The sequence below is a fragment of the Manis javanica genome, chromosome 4 (genome assembly GCF_040802235.1).
Source record: "Manis javanica isolate MJ-LG chromosome 4, MJ_LKY, whole genome shotgun sequence".
NCBI lineage: Eukaryota > Metazoa > Chordata > Mammalia > Pholidota > Manidae > Manis > Manis javanica.
Window position 1 is genome coordinate 36576995 of NC_133159.1, and position 21132 is coordinate 36598126.

At 45.1% G+C, this 21132-nt stretch overlaps 1 protein-coding gene across 3 annotated transcripts; it reads right to left on the minus strand.

Moving 5' to 3' along the window:
• Window positions 1-38: 38 nt before the first annotated feature.
• LRRC41 (leucine rich repeat containing 41) lies at window positions 39-21079 on the minus strand. 3 transcript variants are annotated; one of them, XM_017649741.3, is made up of 10 exons: window positions 20843-21073; window positions 17148-17234; window positions 16448-16518; window positions 5862-7008; window positions 2718-2978; window positions 1972-2136; window positions 1779-1877; window positions 1112-1234; window positions 813-888; window positions 39-714 (listed from the first exon to the last, which is right to left on the minus strand). In XM_017649741.3, exons 1-10 carry the CDS (start codon window positions 21039-21041, stop codon window positions 495-497), a joined length of 2448 nt encoding a protein of 815 aa, XP_017505230.1. In that variant the 5' UTR covers window positions 21042-21073; the 3' UTR covers window positions 39-494. The 3 variants fall into 3 exon arrangements, with proteins under 3 accessions (XP_017505230.1, XP_017505231.1, XP_073089958.1); XM_017649742.3 differs by lacking the exon at window positions 20843-21073 and adding an exon at window positions 20651-20675; XM_073233857.1 differs by lacking the exon at window positions 2718-2978 and having other exon boundaries at window positions 20843-21079.
• Window positions 21080-21132: the final 53 nt, after the last annotated feature.

Below are 21132 nucleotides of genomic sequence, written 5' to 3' on the forward strand. Positions count from 1 at the left end.
AATTTTGTTCTCTGGCAGAAAAATCATGAAGGGCTGCATGATGTTTGCCCAAAATTTATTTTATAAGAAAAACTTTTTTGGTTAAAAAAAAAGAAAGGAATAAAGGTATGAAAGGGACTGAGACCTGGGAGCAGCATGGTGAGCCCAGCAGAGAAGAGGCCTGGTAGTGGGCACTCTAAAGCCTGGATACCCGGTGGAGGAGAGAGCAGGAAGCCCAGGGCTGGGGGAGGAGGAGGGCTATCCTCAGTGACTGATGACCACTATCACCTGGCCCAGGGTATACTGAGTAAGGGGTGCAAAGGCTTAACCCAGTGGAGGGAATGCCTTTGCTGGACCTCATCAAGGCCTCCAGGACCTCAGTACATGGGAATAAAGAAAAAAGAAAAAAGGTGGCAGAAAGAGAAAGAACTGGTGGTTGGGAGTTCTGGGCAGCCCATGCCTCAGCCCCTGCAAGCTGATGGTACTGAGCATGGGCCTGTGACACAAGGACCCCATCACATGGTGCTGACATAATCTGCAAAGGCCTGGGATGAGTCCCATGAGTCGCTAACCACATGGCAGGTGGCCCGGAGCCGCCGGATGGCTTCCCTGGCTGTGACTGCATCTTGGTCCAGCCAGTTCTGGAAGAGGCGCAGGTGACCAAAGGCTCCACGGCCCCAGCGCTCCAGCCGCTTGGCGAACTCCAGAAGCCCATCTGGCTTGATGCAGTTGGAACTGGTAGGGGTGAGATGAATTAGATACCCTGAAAACAACTAATCCCTGGTCTATCTCCCTGCAGCTCCATCCCTTATCTCTACCCTGCCCACATGTACCTGATGTCCAGCTGACACAGAGAGGAGGATGAATCCTCTGAGAAAACATCTGCCAGGGCCAGCAGGCCTGCATTTCCTGGGGAGAAGGGAAGAAATACCTGTAATCTCTGCCCAAGAACAGAGAACAAGGACATCCCAACCCAAGTCTAGCTGGGAAGCCCAGCCTCCTCAAGCCACAGCACAAATCTAAATTCCAACCCCCATGCTCCCAGTGGGAGTGGTTCATGCCTTCAACCACTGAGTTTGTAGGTCAAAGGACTGGCCCCTTCCCCCTCCCCTCCCCAGGACCCTTTCCCCACCCAGGCGGTTCCCTGGCAGCCGGAGGCCCTTCAGTGTGGAGTTGCCCTTCATAGCAGCAACCATCTCAGGCAGAAATTGGGCTGGGCGCTTCTCAAACAGACGGCAGAAGGAGAAGGTAATCTCTGTCAAGAGAAATTAGAATAAATTCTGATGGCTGTATTAGGACTGGTGCTGCCCCTCCTGCCCGAGTTGGCCTTTAGCAAGTGGTGTGAAGATTTTATACAAGCCCAGAAAGAGAAAGGAATTTGTGTGAGACCTCTTAAATGAGGGTTCAAACCAGAGACTGAGCCTCAATGTTCACTGTAGGCAGGTTCTCTGCGTGAACAATTCTCCACTCACTTCCTTCTTTCCCTCTATCCACTGACCACCCTTTGTGCAAGGGTGGGGATTAGAGACAAGTCTGTGAGGAGACTCTGACATAGCACATTTATCCCTACCCACTACCATCATTTTTGCCAGCCACTGAAAGGTAAGAAAAACTTGCTTGAGACACTCTGAAAGTGAGTAATTTCCCATGTTTAGTGTAGAAAGAGTTGAGTTTGGGACCTTTAAGAAGGAAGGTCATATAGGTTCTATATTTTATAGCTGAGGACATAAGGTGAAGAAAAGAACAGTGGCTTGTTCATTCAGTGGCAGAGCCATGTGAGAACTGGATGAAGAACTCACCTTGAAGAGTCAGATTCTGTAGCAAAAAGAGCACCTCACTCTGACAGTCAGCAAGATTCATGTCATGGAAGCTCAGCCTCTTCAGGACTAAGTTGTACTCTGGATGGGGGCAAAGGCCATATGCTTTAGTTTTCCCAGAGAACAGTGCAAGGTCCCCTCCTCTCTTCCCTTTACCATTTTAGCTGGGTTCTACCTTTGAGTGTCTGCAACACAAGTCCAAAATCCTGGGGAGAGGCAAAGGTGGCACTATCCAGGGACAGCTGCTGCAAAGAACCGGAGGCCTTTAGGACAGAGCACAGCAGTGGGGCTGGCTGGGCTCCCCGTGGAAATCCCATCTCCAACTGTTCCAGGCAGTTTTCTAGATATGGCAGAGAGAAGATTCCAGCTGGCCATCTCTACTTCACTCCCATCCTATCCTTGAGGGGTTCACTAAAAAACCATTCATCTACTTTCCCTTGAGTGCCCACTATATGCTAGGTACTGTGGTAGGTTCTGGGAATGAGCACTAAATAGGAGATGTAGACCTTGTCCTTATGGAGCCTTTAGTCCAGGCCTAAGACTAGACTACTCAGTCACAGGCAAATACATGGTATGCAGAATGGTGGGATAGGAGACCTACAAGAACTAAGGGAACATACAGCAAGGGGACCTAATCAAGCCTAACAGACAGTTCTGTTCTGGGTTCAGACCCCTTTTCTGGAGACTGATCTGCCATGTTCACTCCCTACTGGATTTGTGGTCTGGACCCTGTCCAGCCCATGGTTATTTTTAAGAATGGTAGTCTAGAGAGGAAGCAGGTCTCAGGCAAGCCAGGAATGAGTGGTGTCAGGCCAGGATTAGAGGTCTTCCCACCTTCTCCACAGAAATGCACTTGTACATCTGTGTAGAGATGCATGCATGTACACACACACACACACACACACACACACAGTGCTTCACCTGGTATCTCCTCATCCCCAATTATATGGCTAGGGGGTCCTGCATTCCCTGGCACAGCAGGGTTGTCCCTCTGGCTGGGGTGGTCGACACGGATAGAGAGGACCCTCAGGAGGGGCAGAGCTCGCACAATAGCACGTGTCAGCTCCAGGATGGGCAGTGGTGAGAACAGGTCACTGAGATGCAGAGCACGGAGGCGGCATCCAGCCTGGCCTGACAGGGCCCGCAGGCTGTCCAGCAGGCGGAAGATATTAGAGCCCAGGCCTATGGCAGGAAAGAGATTACATCGGTCATGTGGAGTGTCAGCAGGGATAATATTTGGAGACAACTCTAAATATTTCTATTAACTACCAAATCTCTCCAGCTTTGGATGAGATTGTTTAAAATCACTTATCTCAGCTATTCATCCATCCATTGACTTGCTTTTCCCTCAGGCAGCCAGAAAAACTGATGTCTACTGTCCTGGGCCATGCCCTCAAGCATCGGTCAGGGCAGAATCACAGAACAGAAGATACGATGGGGCAGGGCAGCATATGGCTGCCAGCTGAATGGTAGGCCCAGACAGCTGCAGAGGTCTCTGGACTTTTCCTATAGGTCTTGGGAAACCTAAAAACTAAGCAGGGGAGTGACAATGGCCCACTATGGAATACTTTAAAAGATAAAACTGAGTGGAAATGGAAAAGAAAAAGAACCATGTTCTCCACAGAAGGAAGTAGGATCCAGAAAGGCTAGGGCAGTTGCTTAATGCCACAAAGCAAATAATTACTTGGACTGATCTCCCCTGGGACTGAACAGGCTCTTGTTGATTTATTTATTCAATTAAACCTTACGTGGCACCTAGTAAATAGGGGTTTTTACTAGACAGTAGTAGCAGATTTTGTTCGTGACTATATAGCCTGTTAACAAAAACATGATGGGAACAGGGAAGAGAGTGCTGTGAAGTACAAAGGGTGGGTATTTAACACCCCAGGCCAGCTTACATCAGTAAAGGCTTTCTAGCTGAGTCCTAAAGAACAGAAGGACACAGGCTTAAAGGAGGCTGAAAAGTGATTGTGGCAGAGAGAACTCAGCATATATAAAAGCCTAAAGGAGAAAAAGTGGCAAGCTCCAAGAACTAGAAAAAAAATTCAGTGTGGCTGATGTGTAAAAAATGAGAGGGGAAAGTGTTCAAGATACAACTATAAAGGTAAATGGATAAGAACATGAAAGACCTGTAAGTCAAAAGCTTGGTGACAGGAAGCCACTGAAGGGGTTTTTTAAATGAATGAGTGACAGATCGACATTTTTGAAAAAACGCTTAAGCTGCAGTGTAGACAATGGGTTGTACAGGGAGTACAGAGTAGAACTGTTAAAATGATAGATCTAGGTGAGAAGTAATGATAGCCTGCATTAAGGCTGTGGAGACAAGAGAAGTGGGTTTGAGAGGAAGATTGTAAAGATAAGACCTGGTACTTGTATATGAAGTAAAAGAATCCAGGTTTCTTTTAGGCAACTGAGTCACCTGTGCTTTCACTGATTGAGAATGGAAGGAGGATCAGTATACATCATTCAGGATGGGAGCTTATGGTTTATGAAGTGATATCTAGTAATCAGCTGAATAAATGGGTCAAGAGTTTAGGAGAAAGACCTGGGCTAATGTCATAGAATGGGGAATCTTCAGCATAGCTGGCCTCTGAAACCAAGGGAATGGACAAGGAAGCACAGGTAAAGTAGAGCTCTGATGAATTCTGAACATTAACAGGTAAGAGAAGTAATGTCCAGAGGAGGAGAAAAATCAGAATATTTTGAGGTAGCAGAAATGAGTATTTCATGAAAAAGACTGTTTAATTGCAAATGCTGCCAACAGTTCAATGTAAAGTGAGGACTGAAAAGTATATATTGGACTTAGCAACATGGAGGACCTTGGTGACCTAGGTCTTCAATGCAGTAGTGGGTGTGTTAAGTGAGGCTGGAGTGGGCTGTAAGAGAGGAGACAGCACAGATGACTCTTAAGGGGATCTGTAAAGGGCAGGAGAGAATAAGACAGTAGTTAATATGTGATGGAGGTGGTGATAAATATTTGGTAGATACCTAACAATGTTTAAATGGGGGAGAGACTCGAGAGAAGGGATGCAGCATTAACTAGTGGTTTAAAAGCATGAATTCTGCAATCAGGTTGCCTGATTTGAATCCTGGCTCTACAATTTACTAACTAGGTTAATCCTTGGCAAGTTTCTTGACCTCAGGATTGTTGCAAGGATTAAATTAGCTAATATGAGAATACTTAAAATACACCAGATATGTACTAACCAATATATTAAAGTTAGCTCTTATTACTAAGACTAATATAGACTTGAAACAAGCTTTCCTAAGGTGAGTATGGATCCAGAGCACAGGAAGAGTGAGCCTTAGATAGGATGGTTATCTCTCCGATTGTGAAGAAGGTAAAGAGTACAGGTGTAGGAGAATTTATAGGCTGGTTGATAAATTGAAGTAGATGTGTGATGGCTTTTATTTCATCTGAAATAGGAGGTGAGCACATCTGCTAAAAAATGAAATGAGTTTGGAAGTGGTACCGGAGGAATGGGAACTGATGTAAACAGGACTCACATGAGATTAATGACTGTGCATGTGCACTGGCACCATTCTGCACAGTTGTGTGATTTTCTCTAGCAGCCCTCAGCAACCTAGGCAGATTGCTGGATTTGACCAGAGTTGAAGTTTGGATAGCTGGGTACAGCCACATGGAAAAAAACAGGACTGCTTTGCAGGATGCCAGTCTCATAAAGAAAAGTGTCCCAACCTTGTCCGTACAGCTTTCATATAATTGGTGGGATCCAACCTTAGCCTTGGCTGGGCTTGTAAACACTATTCTACTCCTGCCTGCCCTAGGATTGCCTACCCTATGTAAAATTTACTCATTTTTGAGATTCTCACTGCCCCTCAAGAACCCCTGCTCCCAAATGTAAATCAAGCCTACAGACTCCTGTTCATCTTCCACAGCACTGGGTCTGCCACTATTTCGTACATGTGCCTTCCTGCTTCCCTTGAGGCAGGTAGAGTCACATCTCCAGCTTCCTGATTATACTCCCTATTCCCTTCCACAGGATTTGGACACACAACTGGCACTGCTGAGAGATCCAAACTCTCTCCCTTCAGGGCACTCACCATTATAGGAGAGTGTGAGGCTCTCCAAAGATACCCAGGAGCTCAGCAGGTGGCACAGTGTCAGAGCCGCCTCCGTGGAAAGCGGAACTGTGAATAGCTCCAAAGTGGAAATGCTGCGGAATCGCTGGGAGGCCTCCAGTGCTGGAAGCCCCAGGCAGCTGAGATCTGATCCATCCAAAGCTCCACAAGCCACTTCCCCTATTTCCATCTCTTCCCCATCCTCCTTCTCACCAGCCACAATGAAAACAAAGTCATACAGGTCTTCAGACTCTGCACCAGACCCTTGACGGGTGCGAGCACCCTTCTTCCCTGCAGCTCGCTTAAAACGCTTTAGGGGCTTAGGCTGTGGGGCTGAGCTAGCTGAAGCCCGTTTGGATGAGGATGTGGAAGAAGAGGAGGCAGAGGCAGAGGAGGTGGTGGCTGGAGCAGAGGGTGGCCGCTTGGGGCCAGAAGCCTCATGGGAGGTGGCTGGAGGGTGCAGCTCCCTCTTAGGGTCTGTCCCGCCTGTTGCCAGACTCTCCTGTGTGCTCCGGCGTGTTACCCGCGTGGCAGGTGCAGCTCTGGTCGACTGCTTGGCTTCACTCTTCCGTCGGGAGGCCATAAGGGCTGCAGCACATCGCTCAGCAGCATCCCGGCGAGGCCTGCGTGAGCCCAGCAGAAGGGACCCTTCATCTCGGGATGGGGCCCGGCCCCGGGAGGCCTCTCCGCAGAGGCGGCAGGGTGGGCCACCGGGGCCTTGCTGCCAGAAGCCAGCACTCATGGTGAGGATAAGGATGAAGAGGGCTGACTCGGGCACAGGCCAGGAGTACAAAGACACCTGGCTGACAGCCCCGTGGTGAATAAGCTGATGCAACAGCTGCCGAAGTGACTGCTGAGCAGCCACATCAGAAAACAACAGGTGGCGGAACTTGAGGGTGTGCAGGGAACTGGCCAAGGTCTCCAGAACCCTGCGGTTGGGCTCAGCCACCAGCTCAGTTGCACCCTGCAGCATATTGCAGATGGTGAGCTGCCGGACATGGCGGGAGCTGTGCAGGAGAGGTGAGAAACGCTGGTCACAAAGACGCCTGTCAGAAGACACATCAATGGTTCCACGCAGAACATGGGAAAAAAAAGCCTCCATAAACTTGGCTCGCCAACAGGTCACGCTCTGAAAGCAGAGAACATGCCAGACAGCTGTGATGCTAAGAGTGGTATACTCACACTGTTGTCACCCCAGTTAGCTTCTAATAGCTAATTATTTACCAAGCCAGGCAACATTTTAAATAATTTATACAAATTAATTTAATCCTCACATCTTTGAGGTGCATACTATTAGCCTCATTTTACAGATAAGAAGGCCAAGGCACAAAGGTTGTAATTGCCTGTGGTTACACAGGTAAGTGACAGAATCAAGATTTGAACTCAGGAAATTTGGTTCCAGAGACTATTTTGTTATATAGTGAGTCTCAATTCAGTCACTCAATCCTGTAAAAACTCTTCTGTTTTTGACAGAGTCAAGATTTGAACTCAGGAAATTTGGTTCCAGAGACTATTTTGTTATATAGTGAGTCTCAATTCAGTCACTCAATCCTGTAAAAACTCTTCTCTTTGTTTCTAGAACCTGATCCCAACTTTCCATTCTTGCCACTACTATCTTTATTCACACTTTAACATCTCACACTACTTCATCATTAGCCTCCTGATTGCTCTTTTTCCCTTCACAAACATTTGCCCAAGTCCACTGGATTCATCTTTGTAAGACATGCCTGCTTTAAATGCCTTCACACACCGCCCCCGCCCCCAAAAACATTTCTTCCCATTGCTTAGGGTTAATGTGAAGTTCCTCAGCCTGGCAGGGAAAGCCCTCTACAACATGGCCTCTGCCTACCTGAGGAACTTTATCTCTACATCTTGCTCATGTGACTGCTTGGCTCTGGCCATACTGGTCACCTCGCTGACCCAAAACTGCCTTCTATGTCCTTTCCTACATCTGCCAGAAATGTTCACCATTGCCAGACCACATAGACTTACATTTCCTTCTTTGAGGCTGTTTCTCTCCACGGCTGTTAGTCTCAGTGTCTGTCTTTCTGTACCCCTATTCTCCCACCTCTTCTGTGAGATGATTCTGATAATCTTGACAACTCAGGTCTTAGATTTTGGTAGACATGTCTCATGGTGGTGTTTCTTTACATGTGCACCTGTCTGATCCCAACTACATTAGACATTACTGGAGAGCAGAGGCCAAATCATAGATGTTTTCTCCCAGACAATAGTTACTTGCTTTGATAGGAGACTTCAGACTATGCTGATACATTTACAAGAACTCTGAATATGCCAGGTACACTAACTCAGTACCTGTTGTTACATCTGAGGTGTAAGAACCATGCATCTATTTTTTTAAACCTCCCCTAGATTATTCTGATATATATCAGAGGTTAGAAATTATTTCTACCTACCCCAAAAAGGCACACCTGCACCCATTATCTCCTAAGGTACAGTAGAAAGTCTGCTGACTTTGATACAGGTGCCAACTCCGCTACTATACTCTGGACCTCTTTGAACCTTTCATCATCTGTAAAATGTAGATAATATCACCTACTTCACATGTCTGTTGTGAAAATCAAATGAGACAGTGCAAGTTAAAGCATTTTGTAAACTGTAAAATACAAAATATTACTTCTGCTGCTACTAATGATAATAAAAATGGACAATGTGAAGTGGAGTTGGTGAAAGCAGAACCAAACAGGGCACTTAACCAGCCTGAAGCAAAGGTAGTGGGGGTCTGAGATTCTCCAAGACTAAGACACTTCTCTTTGGTATTTACCCTGCCCTCGTGCATTCTCTTATACCAGAGGGACCCTCAATTTATATCTGAGGTTCTTGGCAGGAGTGTCACTCCCTTTGCATCAGCTGTATTCCCTATGACTGCCTGCACTGGTAATAATTAGGACTGATTTCTTGTGCTTGGGTTAACTGAATGGCAGCAACAAGATAGAAGGACCTCTCTAACCAGGAGCAGTGTAAGGGCAGTAGGAGAGTAGGAAAAAGTATCTGGCAACCAAATCTCTACTCAGCATCAAGTGGAAGCAGAGAGGATATTCCTGAATCTATCAAATTCTATCTTACTCTATCACTTTTCCTATACATTCCTGACCCATGCTCATAGCTCCAAAAAACACTTGCATGAAATCCTACCAAGGCTTCAACTTCACCAGTGAGACAGTCAGATATTTATTTTAAAATCTGGGCCTAAAATATGGACAAAGAGGTAAACCAAGATATTGTGGCTATATGTCTGACCTTGGGAATACATAATATATAATTTAGATAACAGTATTGGGCTTTTTCAGACATTGTACTGCCTGATGAAGACAATGGGAAAGATTATTTGAAATTGGAACACCCCAGACAGACACAGGATAGCTGCAGTGAGAGCAGCATGACATGGTGATTAGGAGCATGCACTCGAGAGCTGGGCTGCCTCAACTTGAATCCTAAGTCAGCCATTCACAAACTGTAACCTTGGGCAAGTCACTTCACCTCTTTCTCTTTCTTAGATGCTTGGTCATGAAGTTTATTATTTTTCTTTATCTGAAAAATCACCCTAGAAAATTGTCACTTCACCTCTTTCTGCCTGAGTTTCATCATCTGTAAAATAGGATGACTATACCTACATTAGAATTGTGAGGATTAGATGAGTATGTGAAGTTTGTTATAACTATCTCAGTGGTTTCTTTCTCATGAATTAATGAACAGACAGCAGCTTACTGCATTTTATTCTGTAATTACCTTTAGGAGAATCTATGCTAAAACTTCAAAGCTGAAAAATAGCTTAGATCTAGTCCAAGCCTCATTTTGTAGACATGTACACTATCGTTCAGACAATGCAAAGTGATTTAAATACTTTTTTTTGGGTGAAAGCGTGGGAAATGAGGCACTACCAAAGAGATGAAATGACATTTGCCTACCAGGACAACACTTGGTACATTGGCAATGGGCTGGTAGCTCAGGCACTGGTGGAGAGGAAATAGTCTGTGTATAAACTAGGGAGAGCTAAATATTTTTCTTATACTAAACTGTTAGAGCCAGCAAATGTTTATAAACTATATATTATCTACTATGTTTTTCTGCTAACAGAAATATTGTTTGTGAAAAGATAAATCAAAGATTGTGTGTAACCAATTCTTTGGAGTATATAGGTATGTGTGAACTGCTATAGATATTTGTTTTTATAACACTGAGACAATTCTGAACAGCTGCAAATGCTGGGCTTTTTAAACATTATACCACCATGTCATTAAACATTTTTACTACCACATATTTAAATATTTTTTGAATAGGACTTAATATTTTGAAAATATGGATGTATTATATTAATTCCTGTATCGAATATTTAAATTGTTTCTAGATTTTTTTAGATATATTAAGCTTGCTGTAATGAACAAGTCTTCATTGGTATTTCAATTTTTATATACTACATATTCTAAGAAGTAGAATTTCTAGCAAGAGTTTGAATATTATAAGATTCTTGCAAATTACTACCAGATTGCCCTCCAAGAAGTTAAAACATTTCTGCTCCAACCAAGAGCATACTAAAATGCAAGTTTCACTCACCCCTAGAATTACCTATTAAAACAAAACCAAAACAAGACTTTATTCATTTAAGAGGTTCGATTTTAGTTCCCCATTTTTTATTGTTAATGAAATTGAACATTTCTCACTTTATGGGAGATTTTTATATATTTTGTGACTTGTCCAAATCTTTACTCATTTTATTCTACTGGGATGTTTGCCTGTCTTATTCTCTATAGCCCTTTGTTTTGCAAATATTGTTGCAAACATTCTTTCCCAGTTTATGTACGTTTTAAATTGTGTTTACAAGGTGGCATTTCTTATGGTCAAATATATCCATATTTTCTTTTTTTGTTCTGTCCATTTAATAATTAGCACTCTCTAAGCTCTAGAGTCATTCTTCAGTGAGATCAGTTAATATTCCCCAGGTAAAGAAGAGTAGCACATGTTTTTATTATGCTGATCATTTGTAATCATGTGTAAGATTCACTTTAGCATGCTAAAAGGCCCAGGCCTATGTGCTGTCTTCCCTCCTACAGACCTGATGAGGTGATTTGCAAACTGGGGAACTAATTTAGCATGCAGGGCCAGCTGTAAACAGCAGTAAAAGGCAAGATGGATTCCACCTTAAAGATAAGATTGCATTTTAATACCCAGGTAGTTAAGAAGTAAGATTCTTAATTTACTGTCTTGCCAATCAATGGGTTTCAGCCCCCGGCAAGTTCACTATGGATTCAGTGTGACCAAAGAAATGACAGTAGAACGTTTCTTTGGAGTGAAAGGGTTTATTACCTGGTTTGTTCTCCTGGCGATAGGTGGAGCACTAGAGTCTGCCCAGAGTACTGGGCCAAGCTCTCTCTGTAGTGCAATAATAGCTTATTGCCTATGGGTGTGGAAGCAGTAGCCTAGCAACCAGTTACATCATCAAGTGGTTTAAGTTCAGTGAGGATCCTGGCCATAGGAACCCCAACTTCCCCACACTTACTCTTTAGCAAACAGACAATACCTCAGCCCACCTTGGGGGCTGGGCAGGCAGTGTTTGATATGCTCACAGACCAAGATGCCAGTATCTCAGGGAGAAATCATCAGAGCGGGAAATTCCTTGTGTTAATTCTAAATATTCAGGGACCACACCACTTAACAAGTCCATACCCCTAAGCCTTTTTTTTTCACATTCCCCCAAATCCTCAAATGTCTATAAAACCCCTGGACAACGCACCACTACAGGCTCTCTTGTCCCCTCCTGGCATGAGCCAGTTCTGTCTTTTCACTTTATTTCTAAATAAAAGCCTCTCCCTGGCTCTCCTAAAAAATATAAATAAATAAATAAATAAATAGCACTCTCTACCTTGGGATAACCAGTCACTTTTATTTTTTTAGTTGTTTTGTGCTTTTACTTTTTACCATTTAATCTTTAATCCATATAGAAATGAAGTTTATTGTAAAGTGAAGCTCTAACTTTATTTTTCCCAAGTGGTTGACCAATTGGTAGAAAACCATTTATTGAATAATCCTTCACTTCCCCATTGCTTTGTCTCCAGAATACCTATTTTATTCTACAGATCTATTAATGCACACACTCTAGTACTATACAGTTTGAAATGCTATTGCTTTATAAGAACCAGGGCCTATGTCTATCTTGCTTACCTTTGTATCTCTAGAATCTAGCATAGTGCCTGGAACTGTGCAGGCACTCAGTAAGTGTTTCTGAATTACAAATGAAGTGAAGGTTCCTGTCGTGAAAGTGAGAAGCAGAAAATAACCTCTGCAATGGATATACTTCAAGTTGGGACTTCTGCCTAGGTGACTGTTAGGCTGCCTAGCATGGGGCTTCCTAAATGTTCTGAAATGCTCTGAAATAAGAAAACATAATAACATTCTTTTCCAGGAAGGCTTGGGATAATGTTGGGAAAAAACTTGCTCCAAGAGAAAGATACCACAATCTCCATCATCTGTTGGTCAACCATACTACTTCGGAAACACTGGGACAAAGTGAATCTCATGTTTCTTTTAAAGTTGAAGGAAGCCATTACTGTTTTCTAATGTTCTTATGTCCACTTCTCACAAGACCTAAATCCTATACATAGTCCCTGAGGATTTTGTTGGGCCTCACTGTCACCATACTGAACTCCAGGGATTGTGTCCAGATCTGAAAGTAGAAAAGCTGAAGGATATGGAACTCAATGTTACTGAACCCAGTGCATCTCCAGAAATTAATATCCAATTCCTGCTAAGAGCTTGCTTTATTGTCATTTGGCCTCATTCACCACATAAAGCCCAGTTTAAATACTATTTCCTAGGAAAACTTTCCTGCTCCCTTCTCTCTCAATCTCCTTGCTTCTATCACACCACTTATCCTACCAAAAATGATGTATCTGTTTTCAGATTTCTCCGTTAAACTGGTAGTTCCTCAAGATTAGTATGTGTACTTCCAATATCTAGCATTAGACATGGTATGTGTTAAGTTTCAGTAATTGCTTATTGAACTCAATCGGTCCTGCCACCTAATTATGGAACAGCAAAATAAATTATGCTTAAATGAGAGCTCCAGCGAGTTATATCTGGACCAATGAATAACAGAATCTCAGAGCTAAAAGAAGCCCTAAAAGTCTATTTGACCAACCTTTCTTACAATGCTTTATTTCCTGTTTAATACCCTTGTGTCAAGTAGTTATCCATACTCTGTTTAAAGACTCAGTGATGGGAAGCTTATTACTGTTGGAATTAACTTGTTTCATCACCAGTAAGTTCAGAGTTTAAAAGTTCTACATTCAGCTTAGCAAAAATTTATCCTCCTTTAGCTTCCACCCAGGAAAAGTCTATTCATCCCTTTTTCATGTGACAACCATTCATATTTCTAAACAGTTTATGTTTCCCAAGACTTCTCTTTTTTGGGAAAATCATCTCCAGTCTTCCAACTGTGACTCACATGATGTAGCTTTGACTTCTTTCTCCATATTCCAGGGGTAGCCTGATCACTGCAGAGCCAGGCAGGTCTATAATCCCCCTGGTCCTTCAGCCTAAATTATATTAATTCACATAGCTCAGGGTACAGTCATTAAATGAGTGGCTTCACCATGGTCAACTAAACCTCCTTAATCTTCTTAACACAAGCTGTTACTAAGCCATGGTGATCCCTCCACCTCTTACCCTGAGGTCACACTGTTGGAGTTTAGACTAAAGGGAAGAGTTGTTTTTTTCTGTTAAATTTCATCTTGTTAAGGCATCTAGATTGCTAAGGAAGAAGTTAAACTGTTCCTGTTTGGAGATGACATGACATTGTACATAAAGAAACCCTAAAGAATACACCCCAAAACTACAACTAACAAATCAGCAAAGGTGTGGGATACAAAATTAATACACACAAAATCTGTGGCATTCCTATATACTAACAATGAACTAGCAGTAAGAGAAATCAGGGAAACAATTCCACTTACAATTGCATCAAAAAGAATAAAACAAGGAGAAAACCTTAGCAAGGAGATGAAAGACCTATACCCTGAAAACTATAAGACACTCATGAGAGAAATTTAAGACACCAATAGAAATATATCCTGTGCTCATGTATAGGAAGAATTGATATTGCCAAAACGGCCATCCTGCCTAAAGCAATCTACAGATTCAATGCAATCCCTATCAAAATACCAACAGCATTCTTTAACAAACTAGAACAAATAGGTCTAAAATTCATATAGAACCACGGAAGACCCTGAATAGCCAAAGCAATCCTGAGAAGGAAGAATAAAGCTGGGGTGATTGTGCTCCCCAACTTCAAGCTCTACCACAAAGCCACACTATAATCAAAACAATTTGGTACTGGCACAAGAACAGACCCATAGATCAATGGAAGAGAACAGACAGCCCTGATATAAACTCAAACATATCTGGCCAATTAATATATGATAAAGGGACCATGGATATACAATAGAGAAATGACAGCAATTTTAACAATTGGTATTAGCAAAACTGGACAGCTACATGTAAGAGGATGAAACTGGATTACTGTCTAACTCCATACACAATAGTGAACTTGAAATGGATCAAAGACCTGAATGTAAGTCATGAAATCATATACATAGGCAAAAATCTATTGAATATAAACATGAGCAATTTTTTCCTGAACACATCTCCTCAGGCAAGGGAAACAAAAGCAAAAATGAACAAATGGGACTACATCAAACTAAAAAGCTACACAGCAAAAGACACCATCAGTAGAACAAAAGATATCCTACAGTATGAGAGAATATATTTGTAAATGACATATCCGAAAGGGGTTAACATCCAAAACATATAAAGAATCACAAGCCCCAACACCCAAAAAGCGAATAACCCTATTAAAAAATGGGCTGAGCAGGCGGAGAAAGACAAGTACCAAATGATTTCACTCATATGTGGAGTATAAGAACAAAAGAAAACTGAAGGAACAAAAAACAGCAGCAGAAGCACAGAACCCAAGAATGGACTGATAGTTACCAAAGGGAAAGGGACTGGGGAGAATGGTGGAGAGGGATAAGGGCGGGAAGAAAAGAGGGGGGTCATTACGATTAGCATGTATAGTGTTGGGGGGGCACGGGGAGGGCTGTGCAACACAGAGAAGACAAGTGGTGATTTTACAGCATCTTACTATGTTGAAGGACAGTGACTATGAACTTGGTGACAAGTAGTGATTTTACAGCATCTTACTATGTTGATGGACAGTGACTGTGAATGAGGATGTGGGAGGGACTTGGTGAAGGGGGGAGCCTAGTGAACATAATGTCCTTCATGTAATTGTAGATTAATGATACCAAAATTTAAAAAAAAAATGGGTTGAGGATATGAACAGACACTTCTCCAAAGCAGAAATTCAGATGGCCAACAGGCACATGAAAAGGTGCTCCACATTGCTAATTATCAGGGAAATGCAAATTAAAACCACAATGAGGTATCACCTCACACCAGTTAGGATGGCCAACATCCCAGAGAAGGAACAACAAATGCTGGCAAGGATGCAGAGAAAGGGGAACCCTCCTATACTGTTGGTGGGAATGTAAATTAGTTCAACCATTATGGAAAACAATATGGAAGTTCCTCAAAAAACTAAAAATAGAAATACCATTTGACCCAGGAATTCCAATCCTAGAAATTTACCTGAAGAAAACAAGATCCCAGATTCAAAAAGACATATGCACCCCTATGTTTACTGCAGCACTGTTTACAATAGCCAAGATATGGAAGCAACCTAAGTGTCCATTATTAGATAAATGGATAAAGATGCGGTTCATATACATAATGGAATTATTACTCAGCCAGAAGAAGCAAAGAAATCCTACCATTTGCAACAACATGGATTGAGCTAGAAGTTATTATGCTCAGTGAAATAAGCCAGGAGGAGAGAGACTAGTACCAAATGATTTCACTCATTGTGGAGTATAACAGAGCAAAACTGAAGAAACAAAACAACAGCAGATTCACAGACTCCAAGAAGGGAAGACTCCACCAAAAGGAAGGGGGTAGGAGGGTGGGTGAGGAGGGAGTGAGAAGGGGTTTAAGGGGCATTATGATTAGCACATATAATGTAGGGGGGTCACAGGGAAGGCAGTACAGCATAGAGAAGACAAGTAGTGACTCTATAGCATCTTGCTACACTAATGGACAGTGACTGCATTGGGGACTGACTTGATAATATGGGTGAATGTAATAACCACAATGTTGGTCATGTGAAACCTAAGATTGTATATCAATGGTATCTTAATAAAAAAAAATTCATCTTTTTAGTCTAATCATTGCTCCAGTCCTGGCAAGACCTCTTTGAATCTGTGTTCTACCACCCACTGTGATTACTACCTTTCCCTATTTTGTGAACCTGCAAACACAGTACACAAGTCAATGATAAATGCCAAATGGGAGAAAACCTTGTGACAAGCCATCAGAGCCTTCCCAAATTCTTTCCTTCCTTGCCCGAGCACTTCACCAGGACCCAGCTTATATGTGTTTGCTATTTCTGCTTCCACTGCCAAAGTCAGGCCAGAGTTCTACCTGGTGCCTTAACTTACTTCCAAACTGGAAGGCCTTGTCTTCATCAGCTCATCCCATAGACGACGCCAGATGGCCTGAGTGGAGAGGCCTATAGAGAGAAATAGCACATTTACTTGGCTGCTCTTGGCCACTATGAGTGAAATACATTAGCCTTTGGTGTTGTCCTTCTCTGGGTTCACAGGAGTAATACAGCAGAGCAGTAAAGAGCACTGGCTCTAAAGACACTGGCTGGCTTTAAATATCAGCAAACTACACTCTGTGACCTTGGGCAAGTTACTTCATTTTTCTGTATCTGTTTCTTTATCTATAAAACATAGTTAATGATATCTACCTCACAGAGGTATTGAAAAGATTAAATGAGTTTCTTTAGGTAAGTGCTTAGGATAGTGCTTGGCACATCAGGCTGTTAACAGATATGTCCAGTGAGGGGTCTGGGAGGCAGCTTGGTAAAATAGAAAAATTAAGATTCAAAAGTTGCAGCTTCTAGTCTGGCTTTCTTATTGTGTGCCTGTGGTCACATTTTTATTAGTCTAATAGTGATCATATACTTGCTTTGTATTTCACTGGGCAGTGTGAGAAATAAGATAAAGTAGGTATGAGGGTATTTTTTGAAAAGCAAAAAGTGCTATGTGGTTATCAGGTGTAATATTTACCTGAAAAACATCACGGTGACTTGCTTACAATCACTGACTGAGAAAGAGACAGAAAGACACTCACCTTTCTTGAGGGCAGTTTCCTCAATCCTCTCCAAGTAATATATATTGAGCAGAGGCAAGATGCTTTGAAGTATTGGGCCTGGGAGGGCTACAAAAACCAAAACACAAAATTTACTTTTTTCTCCCAGGGTTCCAAACATTATTTATTCTATCCGAAAGGAAAACAGAAGGGCAGACTTCTCATTTGACAAATGGAACCTGTGGAAGCTAACCTAAATCTAATGCAAACTCTAGTAAACTTATCTTCAGCCACTTAGTTGACAGCTGGAATTTCAGGGGTAGGAACATCTTCAAGGGTGAGATAATCCCACAAAGTAAGCTGATAGGCTCATCTAGAAGCTGGTCAGTTCACTTCTGCCCAAGCATAATGAACCATTCTGCACTTAAAAGGTCCTATTGAATATGTGCGATAAAAAGGTCCTTCCTAATCTGGGCCCTACAAACTTCAGCTCCCTGCTTTGCCTCGTATACTTCAGCCACACTAAACTACTTTTTTTCACTTAACTAACGTGTTGTGCTGCGTTCTGTCTCTGTGCCTTTGTCATGTTCTCTCCACCAGAAATGTCCTTGCCACTTCCAGCATATCAACTGCTCATCTTTCAAGTATCACATGCCCCTTATTAAGCCTGAATTCCTTCCCACCTTTCCAGATTGGCCACTTCCATCCTTTGGGCCCCCACTATACCCTAAACTAGTACTTTCCTATGAAGAATAAAATAGGCTCTACATTCTAAATTCAGTATATCTTAAAAACAAAACCTGTTCTTACTGACGTCCCTAGATCTGAGAGGCATTATAGTATTATGGCTAAATGGTTTACTCTCTAGAAATGGAACCAGGTGAAATCCTGATTGTATCACTTAGTCAATTGTGAACACTTGAGCAAATTAACATCTTTAAGCCCCAATTTCTTCGATTTTAAAATGGAGATAGTAATAACCTCGTAATATTGTTATGAAAATTAAAGGAGATTGTGCTTATAATCTTTTAAGACCATACCTGGTCATAATAAGCTCTGCGGATGTTGGCTATTATTATTCTGTCAATAGCACCTCTGCCCTAATGAGAACAAGTCTAAGATCCTGGGATATAGCATATCTAAGAAAAAATCTTTCAAAATCATTCCAGGATCTCCTTGTATCTTTACTTGTGGAACAACTGAATCTTGATATCCAAGAGTCTAGTACAATTCTTTTTAAGTAGTAGGTACTCAGTGTACCTGGTGAATGAATGAAAGCATTAACTGCCCATCCTATTACAACCAATGAAGGCTCTCTACAACATTCGAGATAAAGTCCAAGCTCCATATTCTGGCATTCATGGTGTAACACACCTATCTGCATTTCTACATTGTATCCTTTCCTGCTGCCTCTACTCACTTTCCCTGCCTGTCCCCCACACAACACACTAATTCACTACCTTCAGGAAGCCTTTCCTGGCTGTTAGTCTACACTGAGACCTTCCTCAAAAATAGCATTGCTTAGCAGGCCTCTTACTTGGCCCTTCAAAAAGCCTAACTTGATTCAGCTTTTTCGTGTGACTGTTTACCTGGGTTAGGCCCATAGGAGTTCCTCTCTCCCTCCAATCTGCTCCCCTCCGGTTTAGCCATCCCCTCTCACTGCCACAAAGATTCTCATCCCCTATTATCCACTAACTCCTCTCTTCATTTCTCCATTCGTCCAAAGGCTTTTCCTTTCTTCTTTCCAGTCTATACCTTTAATGCCTCCCACTTCCCAACCTGGGCCCCCAGAGCCAGTCCTCTTCCCTCCTAGCCAGGTTTAGCATCCTAGAATCTCCATGCTGATACAGCCAATCCTGTCCAGAACTTTTCTGAGGCCCCTGCCCAGCTCCATTGAAACTTTTCTCCCATTCCCCATGGGTCTGCCTGACCCTTCTCTTCTAAGCAGTTGGCACAGGGACCCCACAATCCTGTCCCTCCGCCAGGCCTGAGGACATCTCTCAGTCTTCTCCATAACTGTGTGGAAGTCACTTGGGCCTCTTCAGGATCAGGGCCCTACCCCCACCTCACCAAGGGCCTCCCCACATCCCTGTGCCTCCTAACAACTCTACACAGCCTTGGGGCTTATTCCTGGAGGCCCAACTTCCAAAACCCAGGGCTCTCCCTCCATATTTGCCTCCTCATGGTATAACCCCCACCCCCCCGCCCTTCCCAGGCTCTCAAGCCCTCACTCCGGACCTTACCAGGGACTTCCTCCTGGCAAAATACTGAGGCCTTCTTTAGGACAACTCCCACGCACCCACCCAAGGCCCAAGGCCTTCTCTCCTGCCACCCCCTCCTCTTTCCTGGGGCCCTAGGCCTGCCCGCGATCTCCTCACCCACTTCAGTCCTGGTCGCTAGACCCCATCCTCTCACACCACCCGTCTGTCAGGCCCAAGGCCTCCCTTGTCCCCAGAGCCAGCAGGCCTGGCCCCCAGAGCCCTCACTTTCCTCTCTTGCACTCTCACTATCAGTCCTCACAAAGCGGGCTGGAGTTTTTCTCATCAGCTGCCAGGCTGTGACCGGCGGAACCCACCCCACAGCCCGGCCTCCTAGCGCCCACCCAGCGGCAGGCCTACACTCCCGCATTACCTGACCCGCCCCGGCCCTCCATAGTCCCGGGCCCCTCGGCAGAGCTGGTCGATTTGCCCTCCCCGGCTCTCCATCCCAGCGCCGCAGCCCTCCTGCTTTCGCTGCTCCTGCTCACCCTGGGTGCCTCAAACTCTGAGCCCGGCCGCTCTCAGGCCTGGGCCTCCTTTCACTCCCACTTGGACCAAGGCCGCCCAGCGGCGGCGCGCCCCCTCCCAGTCTGGGATCCCCGGGCCATCGCCCGGCCTGGGGCCTCCTTGGCCCTTCCCGCCTGTCCGTCATCAGAGCCTCCCTCGATTGCGGACCCCGCTCCAGGCCTCCCTTCACCGGCTCTCGGGCCCTGCCTCGTCGCTCAGGCCAATCCGAGTGGCCTCAGGCACTCCCTGCCCTGCCCGTCAGTCTGTCGCTCTAGCAGTTTGGCACCCGAGGCCGCGGCCGTCAGTTCGCTCTGTTCAGCCCTGGGCCGTCGGGCAGGCCTCGGCGCCCCAAGGCTTTCCGTCAATCCCCCAGCCCCATTCCCTTGCTCTCCAATCCACTGGGCCACCCTTGCCCATCGCCGTATCCTCTGGAGTCTCGGCACCCGTGGTTTATCAGGCAGATACCGGAGGCCCCGCGCCGTCAATCAGGTTAGGTGGCCCAGGGCCTGGCCTCCTTGCCTTAGACCGGGCCTCCCAACCTCGGGCCCCCGCCCCCAAGCAGCAGGGCTATCCCTGCCCGTGGGTTCGACATCCTAGACTCCCCAGCCGGCCCAGCCTGAGTGTCAGTTCGGTGGCCACCGCCCGACCCGACAGTCTAGTTTCTGTCGCCCGGGCCCTGCCTGCTTCGCTCCAGACCGGGCCTCCTGGCCTCACCGCCCCCCCACCCCCACCCCGCCACTCCGCGCCGTGCCCCCCAGACAGGCCGCGGTGCGGGTCCACCTGTCGGGTTGGTCCTCGTCTTTACTCTGCCCAGCTTGGTCAGTCACGGAATCCAAGCTCCAGCCCAGCGATCTGGCTTCCCGTGCCCCGGGCTGGGCCTTGCCCCAGGCCTCCCGGCCTCGCCCCCCGCGCCCCCGGCCGCTGGGCCGCCTCCGCTCGTTGCCAGAAGTAGCCCCTCACCCCGAGACTTACCCCACACCCCGCTCTCCAGAACCCCCATATGGGCGCTCACCGCCCGCCCGCACAGCTCGAACAGGGCGGGGGGAGCGCTGGGGCCCGAGGCCGAGCTCTTCGCTGGCGCCGCCTCCCGGGACGTGGCCTCCATGGTCGTTGCCGCCGCTACCTCACAGAACCAGCAACTCCGGGCGCGCCAGGCCTCGGGCGCCGCCATCTTGGGGAGGTGCGCGAGCCCGACAGTGACATCCTCGGACCGCCATCTTGAAAAGGTCAGCAGTTAGGACAGTACCATCCGCGATGTGGGT